At 47.9% G+C, this 18,563-nt stretch overlaps 1 protein-coding gene across 7 annotated transcripts in view; it reads left to right on the top strand.

Annotated features, from left to right (window-relative positions):
* LOC135902261 (uncharacterized) overlaps nucleotides 1-18,563 on the top strand; it is a 761,927-nt gene that overhangs the window by 460,797 nt on the left and 282,567 nt on the right. For all 7 annotated transcript variants that reach the window (XM_070541346.1, XM_070541345.1, XM_070541343.1 and 4 more), the window contains one exon: nucleotides 8,402-8,498. In XM_070541346.1, the coding sequence (XP_070397447.1) occupies nucleotides 8,402-8,498 (97 nt within the window). The remainder of the gene's footprint in view (nucleotides 1-8,401; nucleotides 8,499-18,563) is intronic.

Here is an 18,563-nt window from a genome sequence, read left to right as displayed (position 1 = left end):
GCAGTGTTGTGATCAAGCAAAGATATTTGTGTCACCGCCAAGGAGGTCTGTCAAAGGACTACTTACAGAGGCACAATTTCGAAAAAAGGGCAGAAATGCGAGCACAGTCCGACGATGCTTCGATGTTCCCTCAGATTCTTTGGTTTTCGAGAGTCGACGAATCAACGAAGTTTGGCTGCATCAGGAAGAATGCCTTCACCTCGCGAAACACCAAGAGTGGTGAGCTGTCGCGCATCGAAACGACACTTTCTTTTTCAAGTTGAGTTGGAGTTGCGCTTCAACGAGGCATTGCAAAATGCGCTCGAGATGGCTGACATGCGTGTGGAAATCAGCGGAAAACACACCTACGCCACTGAGGTACCAGAAATACGTGCTTCAATTGAGGCCTCCTAGAATATTGCCCCTCTTCCTCTCGAAAGCCGCAGGCGCAAATGCGTATAAAATGCGTCGGCAGTAAGAAGCACTGTTTTCCGTCACGGCGCCATTGCAACTTGGCAGTATCTGGAGCGTCAGCCTATGGAAGAAAATAGCTTCGCACCCTGCAAACAGTCCAGGGTGTCATGGATACGTGGCAACCGACAAACTTCCTTGTGTGTGATCTTGTTCAGATGTCGGTTGTCCACGCAGAAACAAATGTAACCATGCTTTTTGGTAACAGCATGGCTGATGATGCCCAAGGAATGTTTGAAAGCTGAAAAAAGGCCGCGCTTGAACATCTCAGCAATCTTGTTATCAATCACACGTCGTTATGAACCTGAGACACGATAAGGTTGCTGTCGTAGAGGTTGATGGCTTCCTGTGTTCATTTGATGAGACACGGTCGTTGTACGACCGAAACAAGAAGTATGGCTGTCGAAGGAAGCGCGAAACGTAGGAAGGAGAACTTCGTTCTGAAGAACACGCTTGGTCGTCGGTTCAGTGATGGAAAGCGTCGAGAAGTGGCGGCGCTACGGCGAGTTCACAAGCAAGTGCGTGAATGTCCGCCGAAGGAGAATCGGAAGGACCGTCAAAGATGCAAAGGCTTTCGACAGGCTACACGCTACTGATGCATTCGCGATGGGCTAAAGTTAAGGGACAAGCAAATACGTTACTTACAAGCACTTTCATGACTCCAGTGGGAGCAGTGAGCACTCCTGAAGGCAGTACAGAATATCTGCGAGTAAGCACATTGGAGGGCATAAAGAGGGCACACCTCCATCAGAAATAGTGGCAGATGACAAAGACACAAGGGCTAAAGAGCACGAAGGAACGGTGGTGTCACCAGATACTAGCTGTTTATGACAAAGTGGTCGGGTGTTGACAGCCTGAACGTCGGAAAGCACAGAAAGTTCGAGTTCGACGCGACAACAGTCAATCCTGACGCTGTGGTTCGCAAGGTAGTGCAAGCCTAACATGATATCATCAAAGCATGAGCGCAGCACGAGAAAATAAATGTTGCATATGAGTCCTTGAATAGCGAGTCGAGCAGTACAGGCAGTTGGAGCGTTATGTTTTGCGTGCTCGCTGTTCGAAGAAACATGTCCAATGAAGGCGTGAGAACTATGTGAAGTAAATGACACCGTGTCATGCTTATGACAAAAACGGTGGCTCCTCTATCGACAAGTGGAAGGACAGACACATCGGTAGTCCTTCGGCAGACATTTCACTCCCGCTGGCTGGAGAGGGACATGGACTTGTGCTTTGCGTCAGGGGCCCTAACTACGGGTTCGCGCCTCGGAAACTGCGGCGCCAAATTTTCCTGCTTAGTTGACTCGGTACGGCGACCATTGGAGAAAGCGAGCGTCGACATAGATATGGCAATGTACGCGTAGGTGCAGGTAGGCGATCAGGGTAAAAGGAAGGGGCAGGCGGGCTCGGAGATGCGAAGAAAAGTGAGCATTGTAGGGTGGTGCTCGCCGGTCGTTCGAATAAGAAAGCATGCAACGACGGCAGTGGCACGCGACTGACCAGCACCACCACAAGCAAAACATATCCGATGATCATCTGAAGTGCGCTACGGCTGAGAACACGCTCCGAGTTGCATATAGAAGGTCGGAAGATGCAGCCATTCTGGTAGAGGCATCTGTGGAGAAGAGAAACTCGGCGATCAAGGTCGGGCAACTGTTTCTCAGTTCGTGAGAGGTGCAGTCACTGACGGCGGATCATGGGCTCGAGTAATTGCTAGAGAGACTTCCTCTTGGATGATGTTGCGGAGCATAAGTGCGAATAGAGGTGGCGGTGGTGGTGTTGAAAGCTTCTATGACAATGACAATGATGACAATGGTGTTTATTTGCATCAGTACATCAGTACATGACGCGAGGGGCATGAAGTAAAAGCTGCCACATGGACAGCTTGACGACGTAATTTGCCCCTAGGTGACCTGGAGCCCAGACAACATCTTTTGTATGCGGATTTGATTTCTTCATGCTCCAGCGCAATATTTTTTCTTCCAGAATTGTGACCCATCCGGCCTCGTAGCTGTAGCACGTCCTTCGCGAGTCCGTAATGATATCTTCTGAAGAGGGGTTGCAACTAGCCAGGCCCATGGCCACTTCCTCCGCCTCTGTAGGCCCATGATCTCTGAAGGAGCTCCACTTGCTGTTGGTGAACTACTGCAGCCGTGTACCACCCCCTTCGGTTTGGGCCAGCAGTGTCAACGTAGTATACGTCATCTTGTTCGGCATAATGGCGCTCGATCGCACGCATCCCAGCCGCTCTTCGGCCCTCATGTTCTTCTCTATCCATTTTCGTGGGGAGAGTTCGTACTAATGTGGCGCGGCGCCATATTCTCGGTGCCCGCACACTCTCCGGCATATGTACGCCGTGTTTTAGGTGTAGCCTGTGAAGCAGTGCCTGGCCAGAGCATGTTTGGCTAACCCTGTGTACCAATTTATGAGATAAGCTTCATTTAGTTCCTGGTAAGTGTTGACTTCCCCTAGCGCCTTAAGGTGTGTATTCGAGGTGGGTAATGAAAGGTCAAGGGCTTTCTTTATCAGTTTTCGTATGGTGACGTCAAACGTGTCATTTTCGTGTTTGCGCTAGAGAAGGCAGGTCACCGAGTAGAGTATTCTAGTAATGACCAAAGCATGTGGGGCCAATTATAGGGCATCTTTGCTCCCTAAGCCCCCCTTATCGGAGACGCGGCGTATCATACTGTCCACCTGGTCTCCATTCTTGTGGATTTTGTCCAGTGTTGTGTCCACCCGAAGTCGCCGATGGGTGTATGATCCCAGAATTCGTGTCTGCGGTGCCGCTTTGGTAGGTCCGGCAGAATGGGATAAGAAAATCATGGTGTTATCTTTAGTTGAGGTCTTAATGTGGGCAAACACCGGTTTAGTAGGTGCACATAGGAGGCCACAGGATGCACCGTATGCGTCCACCACGCTAGCCACTGCAAGCAGGCTTTCCTCCTCCATATGGCCCGAAATTTCCTCCGTTGCCCAGATTGTGATGTCGCCGGCGCACAATGCGCGCTTTACCTCTCTGATATTGCTTATTTAGCGCTATGTTAACTGTGGTAAATAACAGGGGTGACTGCACCACGCCTTGTGGTGCGCCCTTTGTGCACATCTGATAGTGTCTATATTCATCGGTTTACAAACGAATCAATGGGGCTCTGTCCGTAAGAAAGTCGGATTTTTTTAAGGTTTTGGGGCTACAGTTTGTGGCACTGAGGTGTTTCAGTATGGCGCTGAGTTTGACATTGCCAAAAGCTCCTTTGAGATAGGAAGTATTACTCGATCATTGTGGCAGAAGGCTGTGAGTTCGAGGACCTCCCTGCGCAACTGCACTAGGAGATATTGTGTCGATTTATGTGGTCTGAAGGCAAACATGATGGCCACGATGGCCTCCTTTTTTTCCAGAGACTCCGATAGGCGATCCCTCACCATTGAATCCATGAGTCTGATATATCATTACGGATTCGCGTGGCGCGCGCCGTAATTACGAGGCTGGTTGGGTGACCCTATTGGCCGAGCGAATAGTGCGAAACGGCAGCAAGGATGTCGACCCCACCCCCGCTGTATAATTTGGACTCCTGGCCCCCAGGGCCCTCAAGAGAATGAAGCTGCTGATGCGGCAGCCTGAGCACTCATTCACCAGGCTTTGGCCCCTGAGGTCCTGGAACAAGAAGGTGGAATTCTCTTAACTTTCGAAGACATTTCTACCTAATATAAGGATAGCCATCGCCGGTACCCAGCCCCAGCTAAGGGACTGGGGAAAGCGAACGAACGTGTTCTAATTCACTTATACACCAGCACAATCCTTTGCCCGGCAGTAATGAAACATTTTGAACCTGCGATCACTGGAAGGTGCCAACACTATGGCGAGGCGGCTGACACTAATCACATGGTATGGGCCTGCCAGCACAATTCGGCTCTCACCCCCAACCCCCACCCCGACCTGAGAGGACGGGAAGTTGGCCCTGCTTGGCTGCTCATACCTTCAGGCCCGAAAGGCCTTGGTCAAAAGGGCCAGGCCAGCGGCTTCGACCTATGGGGTCCCGGACTAGGGACTACACCTAATATGTAGGCTCCTTCGCGAGTCCATACCTCTCTTTCTTAATAAATGCTTTCCACCACCACCCGCGTATGAAGACGAAAGATAGGACTGAAATGTTCCGTGTTGATGGGTTTGCCTAATTTTGGAATCAAGATGATAAAGGCCGTTTTCCGCTCTATTGCAAGAGGGGTTTCCCCTCGCCAGATAGAGGTGATGTATTCGAGGAGGTGTATGTATATGGCGACGGCTCTGGCACGACGAGACCTTAGACAGCTTGCTAACGACCTCTGAGCGAAGACGCTCCTAGGATTAGCACAAGCATAGCTTCCAAGGGTTTCTTTACTTCGTCCGGCGATTCCGCAAGTAACGCCGGCAGAAGTAAAGAAAGCCTTGAGAGCTATGCAAAGGGAGAAGGTATCTGGGGGGGATCAGATAACAACATTATTTTTGTAGGATGGTGGGCAGATTGTTCTAGAGAAACTGGCCACCCTGAGGTCATGAGCAATGGCTCATGACCTCGAGCGTACCGGAATCTTGGAAGAACGCCAACATAACCCTAATCCATAAGAAACCGGACGCCAAAGGCTTGAAAAATTATAGACCGATCAGCGTACTGACCGTTGCCTACAAAGTATTTACTGCGGTAATCGCAAATAGAATCAGGAACACCTGAGAGTTCTGCCAAGCAAAGGACCAGGCAGGAATCCGTAAAGGCTAATCAACAAAAGACCAGATTCACACTATCAATCAGGTAATAGAGAAATGTGCGGAATATAACCAACCTTTATATATAACTTTCATTGATTACGAGAAAGCGTTTAATTCAGTCGAAACCTCAGCAGTCATGGAGGCATTACGGAATCAGGGTGTAGGCGAGCCGTCTGTAAAAATACTGAAAGATATCTATAGCGGCTCCGCTACCACCGTAGTCCTCCATAATGAAAGCAACAAAATCCCCATAAAGAAAGGCGTCAGGCAGGGATATACGATCGCTTCAATGCCATTCACAGCGTGTTTACAGGAGGTATTCAGAGACCGGGATTGGGAAGAGTTGGGGATAAGAGTTAATGGAGAATACCTTAGTAACTTGAGATTCGCTGATGATATTGTCTTGCTTAGTCACTCAGGGGACCAATTGCAAGGTATGCTCACTGACCTGGAGAGGTAAAGCAGAAGGGTGGGTCTCAAAATTATTCTGCAGAAAGCTAAAGTAATGTTAAGAGTCTCGGAAGAGAACAGCAGTTTACGATAGGTCGCGAGGTACTGGAAGTGGCAAGGGAACACATCTACTTACAGCAGGTTGTGACCGCGGATCCGGATCATGAGACTGAAATAATCAGATGAATAAGAATGTGCTGGGGTGCGTTTGGCAGGCATTCTCAGATTATGAACAGCAGGTTGCCATTATCCCTCAAGAGAAAAGTTTATAACAGCTGTGTCTTACCAGTACTCCCGTACGGGGCAGACACCTGGAGGCTTACGAAAAGGGTTCTACTGAAATTGTGGACGACGCAACGAGCTATGGAAAGAAGAATGAGAGGTGTAACGTTAAGCGATAAGCAAAGAGCAGATTGGGTGAGGGAACAAACGCGAGTTAATGACTTCTTAGTTGAAATCAAGAAAAAGAAATGGGCATGGGCAGGACATGTAATGAGGAGGGAAGATAACCGATGGTCAATAAGGGTGGCGGATTGGATTCCAAGGGAAGGGACGCGTAGCAGGGGGCGGCGGAAAGTTGGGTGGGCGTAGGAGATTAAGAAGCTTGCAGGGACGACATGGCCACAATTTGTACGTGACTGGAGTAGCTGAATAAGTATGGGTTTGCTCTGCAGTGGGGTTTACCAGGCTGCTGCTACTGCTGCTGCTGCTGATGGTGTTGATGGCGATGATGGTTATGATGATGATGATGATGATGATGATGATCAGCAAAAGCGGAGGGCGGTGGTCATCTGCCATGGTGAGGCTTGATATGGTATTGTCTGGAGCAGGAAAGTTTGGTTTGGAAGCATTGCCTGCGCATCTCATCGTAACTTTGGCGAAGGTTAATTACTTTCGCGACGGTGCGACAATTCTTCGATAGCAACATTTGGAACGCGTCGTGTTCAATACCCTCTATGATATGCTTGGTTTTATTCTCTTCGGTCATAGACGTTTGCACAAGCCAACGATGTCTTCTACATAACTTCTTAAATTTTCACTGACCTGCTGGAATCTTATGGGCAAGCGATGCTCTTCGCGAAGCTTTCGTACCGCTAAGCGACCGAAAACATGGGTGAACCTGGTTTTAAAGACGGCCCATGTAGTATGGTAGGCATCACGGTTATGAAACCATGTCTTGGCCACATCCGATAGCTAGAAGAGGTGTTCCTCAGCTTGGTATTGCCATCCTATTTATTATGGGCACTCACTCCCTCGTAGGAGAAAATCCAATCTTTAACCTCTTTGTCGTCTGTGCTGGTGAAGATGGGCGGATCTCACAAGAGCGGGTGAGGCTGGTGGAGGAGCGGTACTTACGTCGTCAAGCATGAAGGAGGGTTTCTGAGTTTCGTATTTGATGACTTCCAGCACATCTACACTTGAAATGAGGTTTATTGCGACAGGACGCGGGCGAACAGGCATCAGTCGGAGATGTTCAGCGAAGCGCAGCAGCGACGAGCTCACGCATGTGGCGATACTACTCAGGCACCGGTCACTCTTCTTTGCTACATACCTTAAAGTCACCGGTGTACATTCCTTCACAACTTTTAAATATTTTATAAGATGTTTCTTTCCACCCCATAGAAGATTTAAAAGACTACTCTCTTTATACCTCTGCTGCTTGAAAAAGTGTAGTGAATTAAATTCTTTATTTTCATTTTTAAAAGAAAAACAGTGATACGTTGTATCATGATATGTTTTCACCGTTTTCTTTATGGGTTGCGCTTGTGAAACATTTTCCGCGAAACTGTAACTTGTCTATACCATATGTCGGTTGTCCTCATGTGTTGGTGCTGCCACCTTGTCGATTTGGTGAAATCAGCAGCTTTCAGCGGCGGCTCTCACCTTATGCAAGGAAAATAAACTGGTTTCGTTTGATTTGATTTGAAGAGTCGCAAGAAAAGAACATATTAATACGCGTATAGAACGTTTTCCGTGAATGTTTTTCATGAGCCGAACTCTAATTTAATTTTATCGCTCAATGTAAGAGGCGTTATTTTTTGCATCCGAAGCTTGTGGAACTTTTATTATTTTTTTAGCTATTTAAGGTGTACTACCGTCCGAGGACGAAGCAGGGAGGCCTACAAGCTACTAACATGGTGCGCCGCAAAATGCAAAGGCGTGCGAAAAAAAAGATAAAGTGATAACGTTAGGGAAAACACAACTTTAGTAAGATGTTAAAAAACAGCATCAATATAAAAGATGGTTCAAGAGACAATTTCAAATGCTTTCGCATTATAAATTATTAGCATATTTTCAGGCAACGCCTTCCATTGTGCAATGTCGCGATGGAAAAACGAATGCTGGGCTGCACTCTTTCTTTGTGTTCTTATCTAGCTGTACATTAGCACTGTTTGCATCTGTTTTACATGTTTTCGCCGAACTCTCGGTAACCAAGCTGCATGCACTACGCGAGTAACATTTTACATTCAGGAAAGCACGGGAGCACCAGCGCTGAAACCTTCCCCGAGCCACATGTAAATATCTCTCGCGTTTGATGTCATAATTTCGAAAGTTACCGACTCTGCTCGCCGATATTGGTGTGTTTGGGTGTATTTTTTTTGTTTTGATAGGCATTAGTTCAGCCAATAAGGAGTTGAATTCGTAACTCAGCTTTGTTACTGCACCGTTTTCCCTCGTCACTACAACGTGACAATAAGCACTTGAAGGTACATTTTTAAATACCATGAACAGCAACGGAATTTATTTTCTCGCCATTCGCAGATGTCTTTCGCCATGAGTCGTGTGGTAAAGCTGTGCTGCGCTGAAGAATCTGGATGCGAAGAAGAAGCGATGCCCACAGAAAAATATCCTGAAGCAGGTACTTAGCTGTTTCAGTTAAACATATCTTGGAACTTTCCTGGAATATAGCGAATATGTCACATTTAAAATAAATTCTTGTAAACCTTCGTATCAAATACTGATAAGCCAGGATTCGCCCGATTAGAGACACAGTTAGCCACATCTAAGAAAGTCTTTTTTTTTTATCAGGGTTTATTAGATTCGAACAAAGTACGTGTACACGAGAAAAAGTAACAACGCCAGCTGTCACAGCAGCACGGAAATATATTTCCTGCAACAATGAAAAATATACAATGATTTTACTGGTGCAGCCGACGCTGCCGAAGTTATAACATTACTCGCTGAACATTCGCTGTAAACAACATATACAACTCAAAGGTTCGCGTAAGCTTACTTTGGAAATATGATGGCCACGGCGCTTATTTCGCCTTAAAACTCTTCGCCTAGTTCCTCCTTCAAGTGTATATCTATCATTCAATATCTTTCGGTGGAAAAAGAAACATAAAGGATGTGGGGTTTTGTGAAATATCGACCCTCTACAAAAGCTAGAGTCTTATATTTTCTGGAGCACACAGGACAGCTAGCGTCCTCTCCTGTGTGCTTTTCGCTGTCGTCTGATGTTATTTTCGCTCTAGTTTATGATGTCTCAGGTCTGTAATAAGCACCAACTAGCGCAACTGCTTCTCTAATGCCTCTAAAAACAATTTCAGTGAGGACACATTCTCGCCAAACCCCAGTTGAAAAACACAAGAGGAAATTTCAGTCTGTCGTATTTCGGGACGTTCTGTTGCCTGTAGTGTGATGTCCTGTAGTTGGACGTTCTGTAGTTCTTGATCAATATTGCTACGCAACAGCCACCACAGTGTGGCTGCACTGAAGGGAAAGAAGGTGACGTGGGCCCGCTTAACATAGCGTCGCCATTTTGGCCTTCCGTTAGCTTCCCTGTAAATAAATTGTATATAGCATTGAGCTCCAGCTACACGTAACATTAATTTGGTGGAGGTGGACGTTCCCCGTACCCATCATGGAGCTTCGCAACTTCGGCTCCTGCAGGCGGCACTTCGTCTACGCAACCGTCTTCGCCTGCAGCCCCGACATACGTCGCCGTTTCCCCCCCTCAGGATCCTGGTGTTTTCAACGGAGTCGGCAGTCTTGATGTTGACGACTGGCTCCGCTTATACGAAAGTGTCAGCACCAGTCACAGGTGGGATCTGACTATTATGATTGCGAATGTTCTTTTCTACCTCGACAGAGCTCCACTTGCATGGTTCCAGGCTCACGAAGAGGAGATCTCGAGCTGGGATCTCTTCAAAGAGAAGCTCCGCGACCTCTTTGGCAATCCCTTCGGTCGCCAAGTCAATGCCAAGAAAGCCCTTGCCACACGTGTACAGACGTCGACCTTGTCCTACGTGTCGTACATTCTCGATGTCTTGGACCTTTGCGCCAAGGCTGACCAGACCGTGTCTGAGGACAATAAGGTTAATCACGTCCTCAAAGGCATTCCTGACGACGCTTTCAATTTACTGGTGCTTAAGAACGTCACCAGCAACGATACCATCCTCAAGGAATGCGGCCGTCTTGAGCATGCTAAAAGCTGTTGGGTATCCCAGCACATCACGCGACTTCCCAACACAGCTGCTACGTCATCCTGTGACGACCTCTTCCACCAGCCGTCGTGATGTGACAACTTGACCCGCATCATTCGTCGTGAGGCCGAAGCGGCACAACCGGTGGCCCCTTCATTCCCGTCACCTGATCATCTCCTTGATCCAGGCCGTCGTCCGTCAAGAGTTGTCCAACTTCGGTCTGCAATCTATTCGTTCCATAGGCTCGGAATCTCCTTCTCCACGCACGTCTCCACCGCACTCTTCTTACTCCTCTTATGGACAGCGCAACCACTCCGAATGGCGAACCGTGGACGATAAGCAGATTTGTTTTAACTGCCGACGCATAGGACATGTCGCTCGCCACTGTCGCAGCCGCTGGACTTCTCCGATACGCTATTCTTCAGATTACCACCCTCGCCCCTCTAGCGCGTCCTTTTGCTTCGGCCCTTCTATGCGCGTTCCGTCATCTCACCCTGGCAGGGGCGTAGCCAGAGGGGGGGCTTATGGGGCTTCAGCCACCCCCCCCCCCCGAAATGTTTTCGTGTTGTCCATGCACGGCCGACCAAAGCAACCTTCGGCGCCGAAAATCATTCTGGATATTGTCTAGAATGTGCTTTTCACGCTCGAAAAGCCATTTCACCGCGAACATTCCGAACTCTGGCTGGGTTTCGCGGCAACGCCTATGCGCCGGGAGTCACATAACGCAAGGAGCCCCATCTGAGCACCAAATTTCAAGGGCGTTTTGATAGCGAACGTGCACACCGTGGCATGTCGCGGAGGCCACGGAATAATCGGAGCGCATGGATGTCAATTTCGAAACTTTATCGGTATAAAGTTCTCCTAAACTTTTGATGCGAAAGGTGCATTGACATTTTCAAAGTTGTGCTTCAGATTTTCAATTGCGGAACATTGTGGGTTCAATGTAGTTATAAACATTTGACGCCAAAGATGCATTCACATTGCTAAAGTCTTACATCAGAACAAACAATGAGACAAGCCTAATCAACACACTATCAGGCAAGATAAACCAATAAAGAATCAATCAGTAAACCAATCAATCAAGTTGACAAAGCACGCAGCGAGGTCCGATGAGACAAAGCGTTGTGGTGGTTCATTTGTGCCGTCATGTCACATAAAAAATATCAACATTTTTTTCACCTGTGCCAAAGCATCCATGTCAAGACACTAAAGACAGCCAAGGTAACTACCTTCCTATTTATTTTTTCCACTTTGACTTTGAGGGGGGGGGGGGGGGTGGAATGGGTGAGCCGATGATGGTGGCTAAGTCTTGTGTGCGCAAAAGAGAAAAGCGGAGAGCTTGCACGCTGCCTTCCGTCGCGCGCGATACATCGGGGAGAGTAGATGGGATGGTGGCCGGATCTAAGTTTCTGTGAATCTATGATTGCGCAACATGTTTATTTGCCTTGTTTGATGCATTATATACAGTGACTTTTACTTAGATAGGGAGATATATTGGATACTTATGCGTATACTTAAATATCTTGTTGCCAGGTTTTGTGTATACGTGCAGTGAACGTTCTTTCTAGTGACACTAATTTGCCCTTTATCAAGCTGTATCTTCGCATTTGCATATATATTCGATTGTATCTTCGCATTCATGATGTACGAGGGCGAGGGAAAGTTAGCCTACCCACTCTATAACGGTTCGGTTCATTATCTGCGACGCATGCGCGTAGCACACAGACATCTCTCATTTACAAAATTGACACGCAGGTGTGAGGAAAAATGTTCTTTAATGCTCCCATACGCTGGATGGAACATGGTTGCGTGAGGTAATGGATGCTCCAGAAGTAGAGCAGCGTGGTGCCGTGAGGTTTTTGACAGCTGAAGGCGTTTCCTAAAAAGAAATTAGTCGCTGTATGGCTACCGTGTTCGGTGAACATTTCATTTCATTGGCCACTGTGAAGCGTTGGAGTAAACTGTTCAAAGAAGCGCGTGAAAGTTGCAAAGACGATCCACGACCGGGCCAAAGCCATCGTGCAATCACCCTCAACAAAAAATTCCAAAGGTTGATGATCTTATGAGACAAGAACGGAGGATAAGCATCAATGAACTGGTAGAGCGTGTGGACATCAGTCACGGTTCGGTTCACGCCATAATTCCTGAACTTCTCGGTTATCGGCTCTTGTGTCCGCAATGGATGCCCAAGACCTTGAACCACCGCCACAAGACGGACAAGTTCGGCGCTGGCGTGACTCATCTGATCCGGTATCATAATGAGGGTGACGACTTCGTCTCTGCAACTGGGATTGTGGACAAATCATGGTGCCACTACTACGATCTTGAAACGCGACGACAAAGCTTACAGTGGACACATTCGAATTCACCACCCCCAGAGAACGCAAAGGCAGTCATTACCGCCGGAAAGGTGTTGTTGAGTTTTTTTTTTGTCATCAAGAGGCATTACTGATTGAATTTGCTAAATCTTGAGGGACTATTATTTCAGATATTGTGAAATGACGCATCGGCTGCGAATCTCAATCAAGAACAAATGACGTGGAAAATGGACGAATGGGGTCACCATGTTCTACGACAATGCCCGTCCCCACGTCGCTGCTGTGTTTATTACAAAACTGGCAAAGTTCAACTGGAAAACGCTGCAACATCCGCCACACAGCTCAGACCTGTCGCCTTGCGACTTCCACGTCTTGGGGCAGCTGAAAAAACAGCTCAAGAGAACCAGATTTGTGTCGAACTATGACGTGGAGATAGTGGCTCCACAGCCACCGTAGTCCTCCATAAAGAAAGCACCAAAATCCCAACAAAGAAAGGCGTCAGGCAGGGAGACACGATCTCTCCAATGCTATCCACAGCCTGCTTACAGGAGGTATTCAGAGACCTGGATTGGGAAGAATTGGGGATAAACGTTAATGGAGAATACCTTAGTAACTTGCGATTCGCTGATGATATTGCCTTGCTTAGTAACTCAGGAGACCAATTGCAATGCATGCTCACTCACCTGGAGAGGCAAAGCAGAAGAGTGGGTCTAAAAATTAATCTGCAGAAAACTAAAGTAATGCTTAACAGTCTCGGAAGAGAACAGCAACTTACAAGAGGTAGCGAGGCACTGGAAGTGGTAAGGGAATACATCTACTTAGGGCAGGTAGTGACGGCGGATCCGCATCATGAGACGGAAATAATCAGAAAGGTAAGAATGGGCTGGGGTGCGTTTGGCAGGCATTCTCAGATCATGCACAGCAGGTTGCCATTATCCCTCAAGAGAAAAATGTATAATAGCTGTGTCTTACCAGTACTCACCTAAGGCGCAGAAACCTGGAGGCCTACGAAAAAGGTTCTACTCAAATTGAGGACGACGCAACGAGCTATGGAAAGAAGAATGATCGGTGTAACGTTAAGGGATAAGAAAAGAGCAGATTGGGTGAGGGAACAAACGCGAGTTAATGACATCTTAGTTGAAATCAAGAAAAAGAAATTGGCATGGGCAGGACATGTAATGAGGAGGTAAGATAACCGATGGTCATTAAGAGTTACGGACTGGATTCCAAGGGAAGGGAAGCGTAGCAGGGGACGGCAGAAAGTTAGGTGGGCGGTAGAGGTTAAGAACTTTGCAGGGACGGCATGGCCACAATTTGTATAAGACCGGGGATGTTGGAGAAGTATGGGAGAGGCCTTTGCCCTGCCGTGGGCGTAACCTGGCTGCTGATGATGATGACGACGTGAAAGAGTCAGTTGCAGGCTTTTTGAAGCAGCAACCCAAGGAGCTTTATGAGACGGGAAACACGTGACTCGCTAGTCAATGGAAGAAATGTCTAAATGCTCCTGAAGACTAGTTTTAAATAAAGTACCCTGTTTGTCATGTGTTCCCACTGGCTCCTTTTTATTTGACTCGCCCTCGTATATTTTGCACAACTCCCGCTTTTTCTCCGTGTACTCTGTTGCGACTATAATTTCGGCGCATTTACTCATAATACACGACCGGTGACAGCTGCTCCTGCTCAATACATTGGAACGATGGACGGCGTCATTAAGATTTTTCGCTGGCCTTTGCATTTATACAGAAATGTAGACAGGGTTATTGAATGACAATGTTTCATTAACACATTTGTCATCAACTTGTTCATTTCCTGGCCTTTAAATTTTTTCAAATCAGTGGCATGCACTGCTTTGCGAGTTTCGAACTGATATAGTTCTAAAGTTCGCGTGATATTTTCTTTACATGAGCAAAACGTGAACAAGGTGAAAGCAGGAGCCAACGTTTCGACAAGTGGACTTGTCTTCTTCAAGGCCACTTGTCGTAACGTTGGCTCCTGCTTTCACCTTGTTCACGTTTTGCTCATCGTCTCGAATTTCCATCTCCCGTATTCCCCGTGTTTTCCCTGATTTTCTTTACTTATTAGATAGGCATAAAACATTGAAGCGTTGACATCAGGTATTCTAGGCACAATTTTTGGGAGTATATTCGAGTATATTCTTTTATGAAAAAAAAACATCTTTTACTTATTTTGACAGTGTGTAGCGTTCAAGAATTCGTTTGCAGCTTCTTAGGCAATGTCAATGCAGTTATTATTCATGTACTTGAAACCTCGACAAATTTAGCTCGGGCCTAACTCCGACGCGGCCTATTCAAGTACATGTAAAAAGCAGAAACACTTTTCTGGGATAGCTCCTCGGTCGCTTTTCTTGAAATTTGTTGCGCTTGAGAGAGGAAGCTAAATGCTAGTGCCTGTTGGAAGCGCAATTATGATTGAGGGTCTGAATTTTGCTTAAATATCTTGAAAAATTTGAAAGTTCGAATAAAATAGAAGCACGACGTTTACAAGCTAATAGCTCTGCATCAAGAACAGATATCGCAGTTCTGTAAATGGCATCTATTAGAACAGTCAAAGCGGACGAATTTGGGATGTCAATTCGCATCTTAAATGAATTGGTTACATTGTGTACAAGGGTTCTGCAAAAGCCATATTTCCATAATATTGCATTTTTTGATATTCATGTGTAACATATCAATTTCGTCCGCTGTAGATGTACTATTAGATGCAATTCACAGAATTGCGATGTTTGATTTCATTGTTGAGTTACAGAATGTCAAACTTGATAGTTTCGTTTCCTGAAAATTTGTGATATTTTCTAAGTTTTAATAAATACCTGAAAACCTAAATGAAAAAATCTAATCTAAAAGTCAGTAGAATTTATGTGTTGTTTTAAATGCAACAAACCTCGTGAAATTTGGTGTAGTGGTTGCCGAGAAAAACGGATTTACACTTATTTAGATGAGCACCCGAGCTAAAGCTTCTTAAGGAGGAGGCCGAGCTGCAATGTGAGCTCCCCCCCGAACGAAATTTCTGGCTACGCCACTGGACCCTGGGACACCTTTGAAACGACCCCGTTACCCCCCCCCCTTGCCTTCTCCCTCCCATCATCAATCTCGTTCGCCCCCGTCACGCCGGGCTCCTTGTACGACCTACTCGCTGCGCCCCGACCGGAAACCTAGACAGTGCATCTACTGGAGGTGAAGCGGCAATGACGAAATTGGCACGAAATCCTCGCTTCACCTTACACACGAACAAGAATATTTTGGACGTTCTCATCGACAATGTCCGTGTGCGCGTTGATTGACACCGCGGCGCATGTGTCCATTATGAGTGCCGCTCTCCTGCATCCGCTCAAGAAAGTTCTGACGACCATCCCGAACCGAGTTGTACAAGTCGCCAACGGAGGCACTGTCACTATTTTTGCCATGCGCTCTGCCCGACCACCATTGCTGACAGACACACCGTCGTTCTCTTCACCGTCATCGAGCATGCCCTCACGAACTCATTGTCGGTCTGGATTTCCTTGCCAATCATTCTGCCCTCATTGACTGTTCGGCCGGCTCACTTCGCCTTGACTTGCCTCTTCTTGCCGACCCTGTGGACCCACCTCCAAGCCGTTTGAGCTGCATGGATTTTATTCGCCTACCGCCCCACTCTGTGACCCACGTCGATTTGTTGTCCTCACCAGCTGTACCTGACGGTAATTATGTGGTCGCACCAATTCCGGCAGTTACAGGTACACGTAGTGTTACCGTGCCGCACACTGTGCTGACAATTACTGGCTACCGCACCTGCCTTCCCCTAGTCAAATTCGCGCTAACAGCACAAGTTCTGCCTCAGGGTATGTCACTGGCTATAATTAGCGCTCTGCAGGATGATGACATAGAGCCATTCCCAGTGGAAGATCGTCACAGCTCAGCCCATACCGTGACGTCATCACACGGTACTGACGTCGACATTGAGAAGATGGTGCCCTCTGACCTTACACCTGTTCAAGCTGAAGCTCTTTGCCGCGTTCTGAAGGCTGTCGTGACATTTTTTTACTTTGGCAACCGACCCTTAAGTCAAACGTCCGTCGTGACCCATCGCATAAATACTGGCGATGCGAACCCTATTCACCGACGTCCATACCATGTTTCAGCGTCCGAACGAGCTGTTATCCAACAGGAAGTCAAAAGATGCTTGCAAAGGAGATTATCGAGCCTTCCTGCAGTCCCTGGGCTTCTCCCGTCGTACTTGTCAAAAAGAAGGATGGCACATAGCGTTCTTGTGTAGATTATCGCCACTTGAACAAAATCACAAAAAAGGACGTGTACTCTTTGCCACTTAGTGATGACGCTCTAGACTGCCTGTATGGTGCCAGCTATTTTTCTTCTATCGACTTACAGTACGGCTACTGACAGATATCCGTCGACGACATGGACCGAGAGAAGTCAGCATTTATTACCCCTGACGGCCTTTATCAGTTCAAGGTGCTGCCTTTCGGTCTCTGTTACATGCCCGCCACCTTCGAACGAATGTTGGACCCTTTGCTTCAGGGGTTCAAGTCGTCCACCTGTTTGTGCTATCTGGACGACGTCATCGTTTATTCGCCCACATTCTACACGCACCTAGACCGTCTTTCAGCGATTCTTGACGTGTTGCGCCGCGCCGGTCTTCAGTTGAACTCGTCAAAATGTCACTTCGCTCGCTGCCAAATCCCCGTCCTTGGACACCTCGTGGACGCCAGAGGCGTGCGACCCGATCCGGACGAAATTTTCGCCGTTACGAACTTTCCTGTTCCGAAGTCTACCAAGGTCGTTCGTAGTTTCGTAGGGCTGTGCTCTTAGTTCCGACGCCCTGTGAAGGATTTTGCTACAATCGCACATCCCCTTACCGTCCTCTTGGAGAAAGACTCCCTATTTTTCGGGGGACATGGCCAGGCCGCTACTTTTTCGCAGCTCAATACTCTCCTTACCACGCCTCTAATTCTGGCCCACTTTGACCCATCTGCCTCTGCGGAAGTTCGAACTGATGCCAGTGGTCACGGCATAGGATCAGTGTTGGCACAACGCCAGCGTGGACATGATCGCGTTATAGCCGATGCCAGCCGACTTCTATCACCCGCCGAGCGCAATTATTCAATCAAAGAGCGCGAGTGCCTCGCTCTTGTGTGGGCTGTTGCGAAGGTTTGTCCATACTAGTACGGACGCCGCTTCAATGTCATCTTTGATCATTACGCGCTCTGCTGGCTATCCTCGCTCGAGGACCCCACGGGACGTCTCGCTCGCTGGGCGTTACGCCTTCAAGAGTATACCTTCTCCGTGGTACATAAGACGGGACGCTTGCACCAGGATGCCGATTGTTTGTCCCGCTACCCCGCCGACGAACCGGCTGATGCGGACGACATCGTTTGCGTTTCCTCTGTGTCGCAATTGCTTGAAATCGGCAACGAGCAACGCCGCGATCGTTCATTACGAGCCCTCATCGACCATATGGAGTTAACGCCTGGCGACGCCTCTCTCCGGATGTTTCTTCTTAAGGAGGGGACATTATACCGCCGCAATCTCGATCCACACGGCCTTGACCTTCTGCTCGTAATTCCATCACACCTGCATTCGACTGTCCTCCAACAACTTCACGACGCTCCCTTGGCTGTACACATGGGCGTCTCGCGCACACTTGGGTCGCCGTTGCTCCTCATTATGCTACGCAGTACGCAATCACCAGAGCCCTCCCGACAAGTTGTGCTGCTGACGTTGCTGACTTTCTGCTCTATGACGTCATTTTAGTGCATGGTGATCCGTGCCAATTACTCACTGACCGTGGCCACAGCTTTCTGTCGGCAGTCATCGAGGACATCCTCCACTCCTGCTCGACAAAGCCCAAGTTCAGCACGTCCTACCACCCACATACCAACGGCCTCACGGAGAGCCTCAACCGGGCCATCACCGACATGCTTTCGAAGTACGTTGCGACCGGCCACCACGACTGGGATCTTCACTTACCATATGTGACGTTCGCGTATACTTCAACGTGTCACAACACCGACGGCTATTCACCATTCTATCTACTATATGGCCGAGAACCCGCGTTGCCCTTAGACATTTTGTTGCCCTCGGCCACACGTTCAGCCACTGAATACGCCCGCGACATGATCGCACACGGCGACCACGCGAGCCAGCTCGCCAGCACCCGTCTCGA

The sequence above is a fragment of the Dermacentor albipictus genome, chromosome 6, assembly GCF_038994185.2.
Source record: "Dermacentor albipictus isolate Rhodes 1998 colony chromosome 6, USDA_Dalb.pri_finalv2, whole genome shotgun sequence".
NCBI lineage: Eukaryota > Metazoa > Arthropoda > Arachnida > Ixodida > Ixodidae > Dermacentor > Dermacentor albipictus.
The sequence above is the reverse complement of the archived record's forward strand: the minus strand, read 5'-3'. Positions and strand labels throughout refer to the sequence as shown.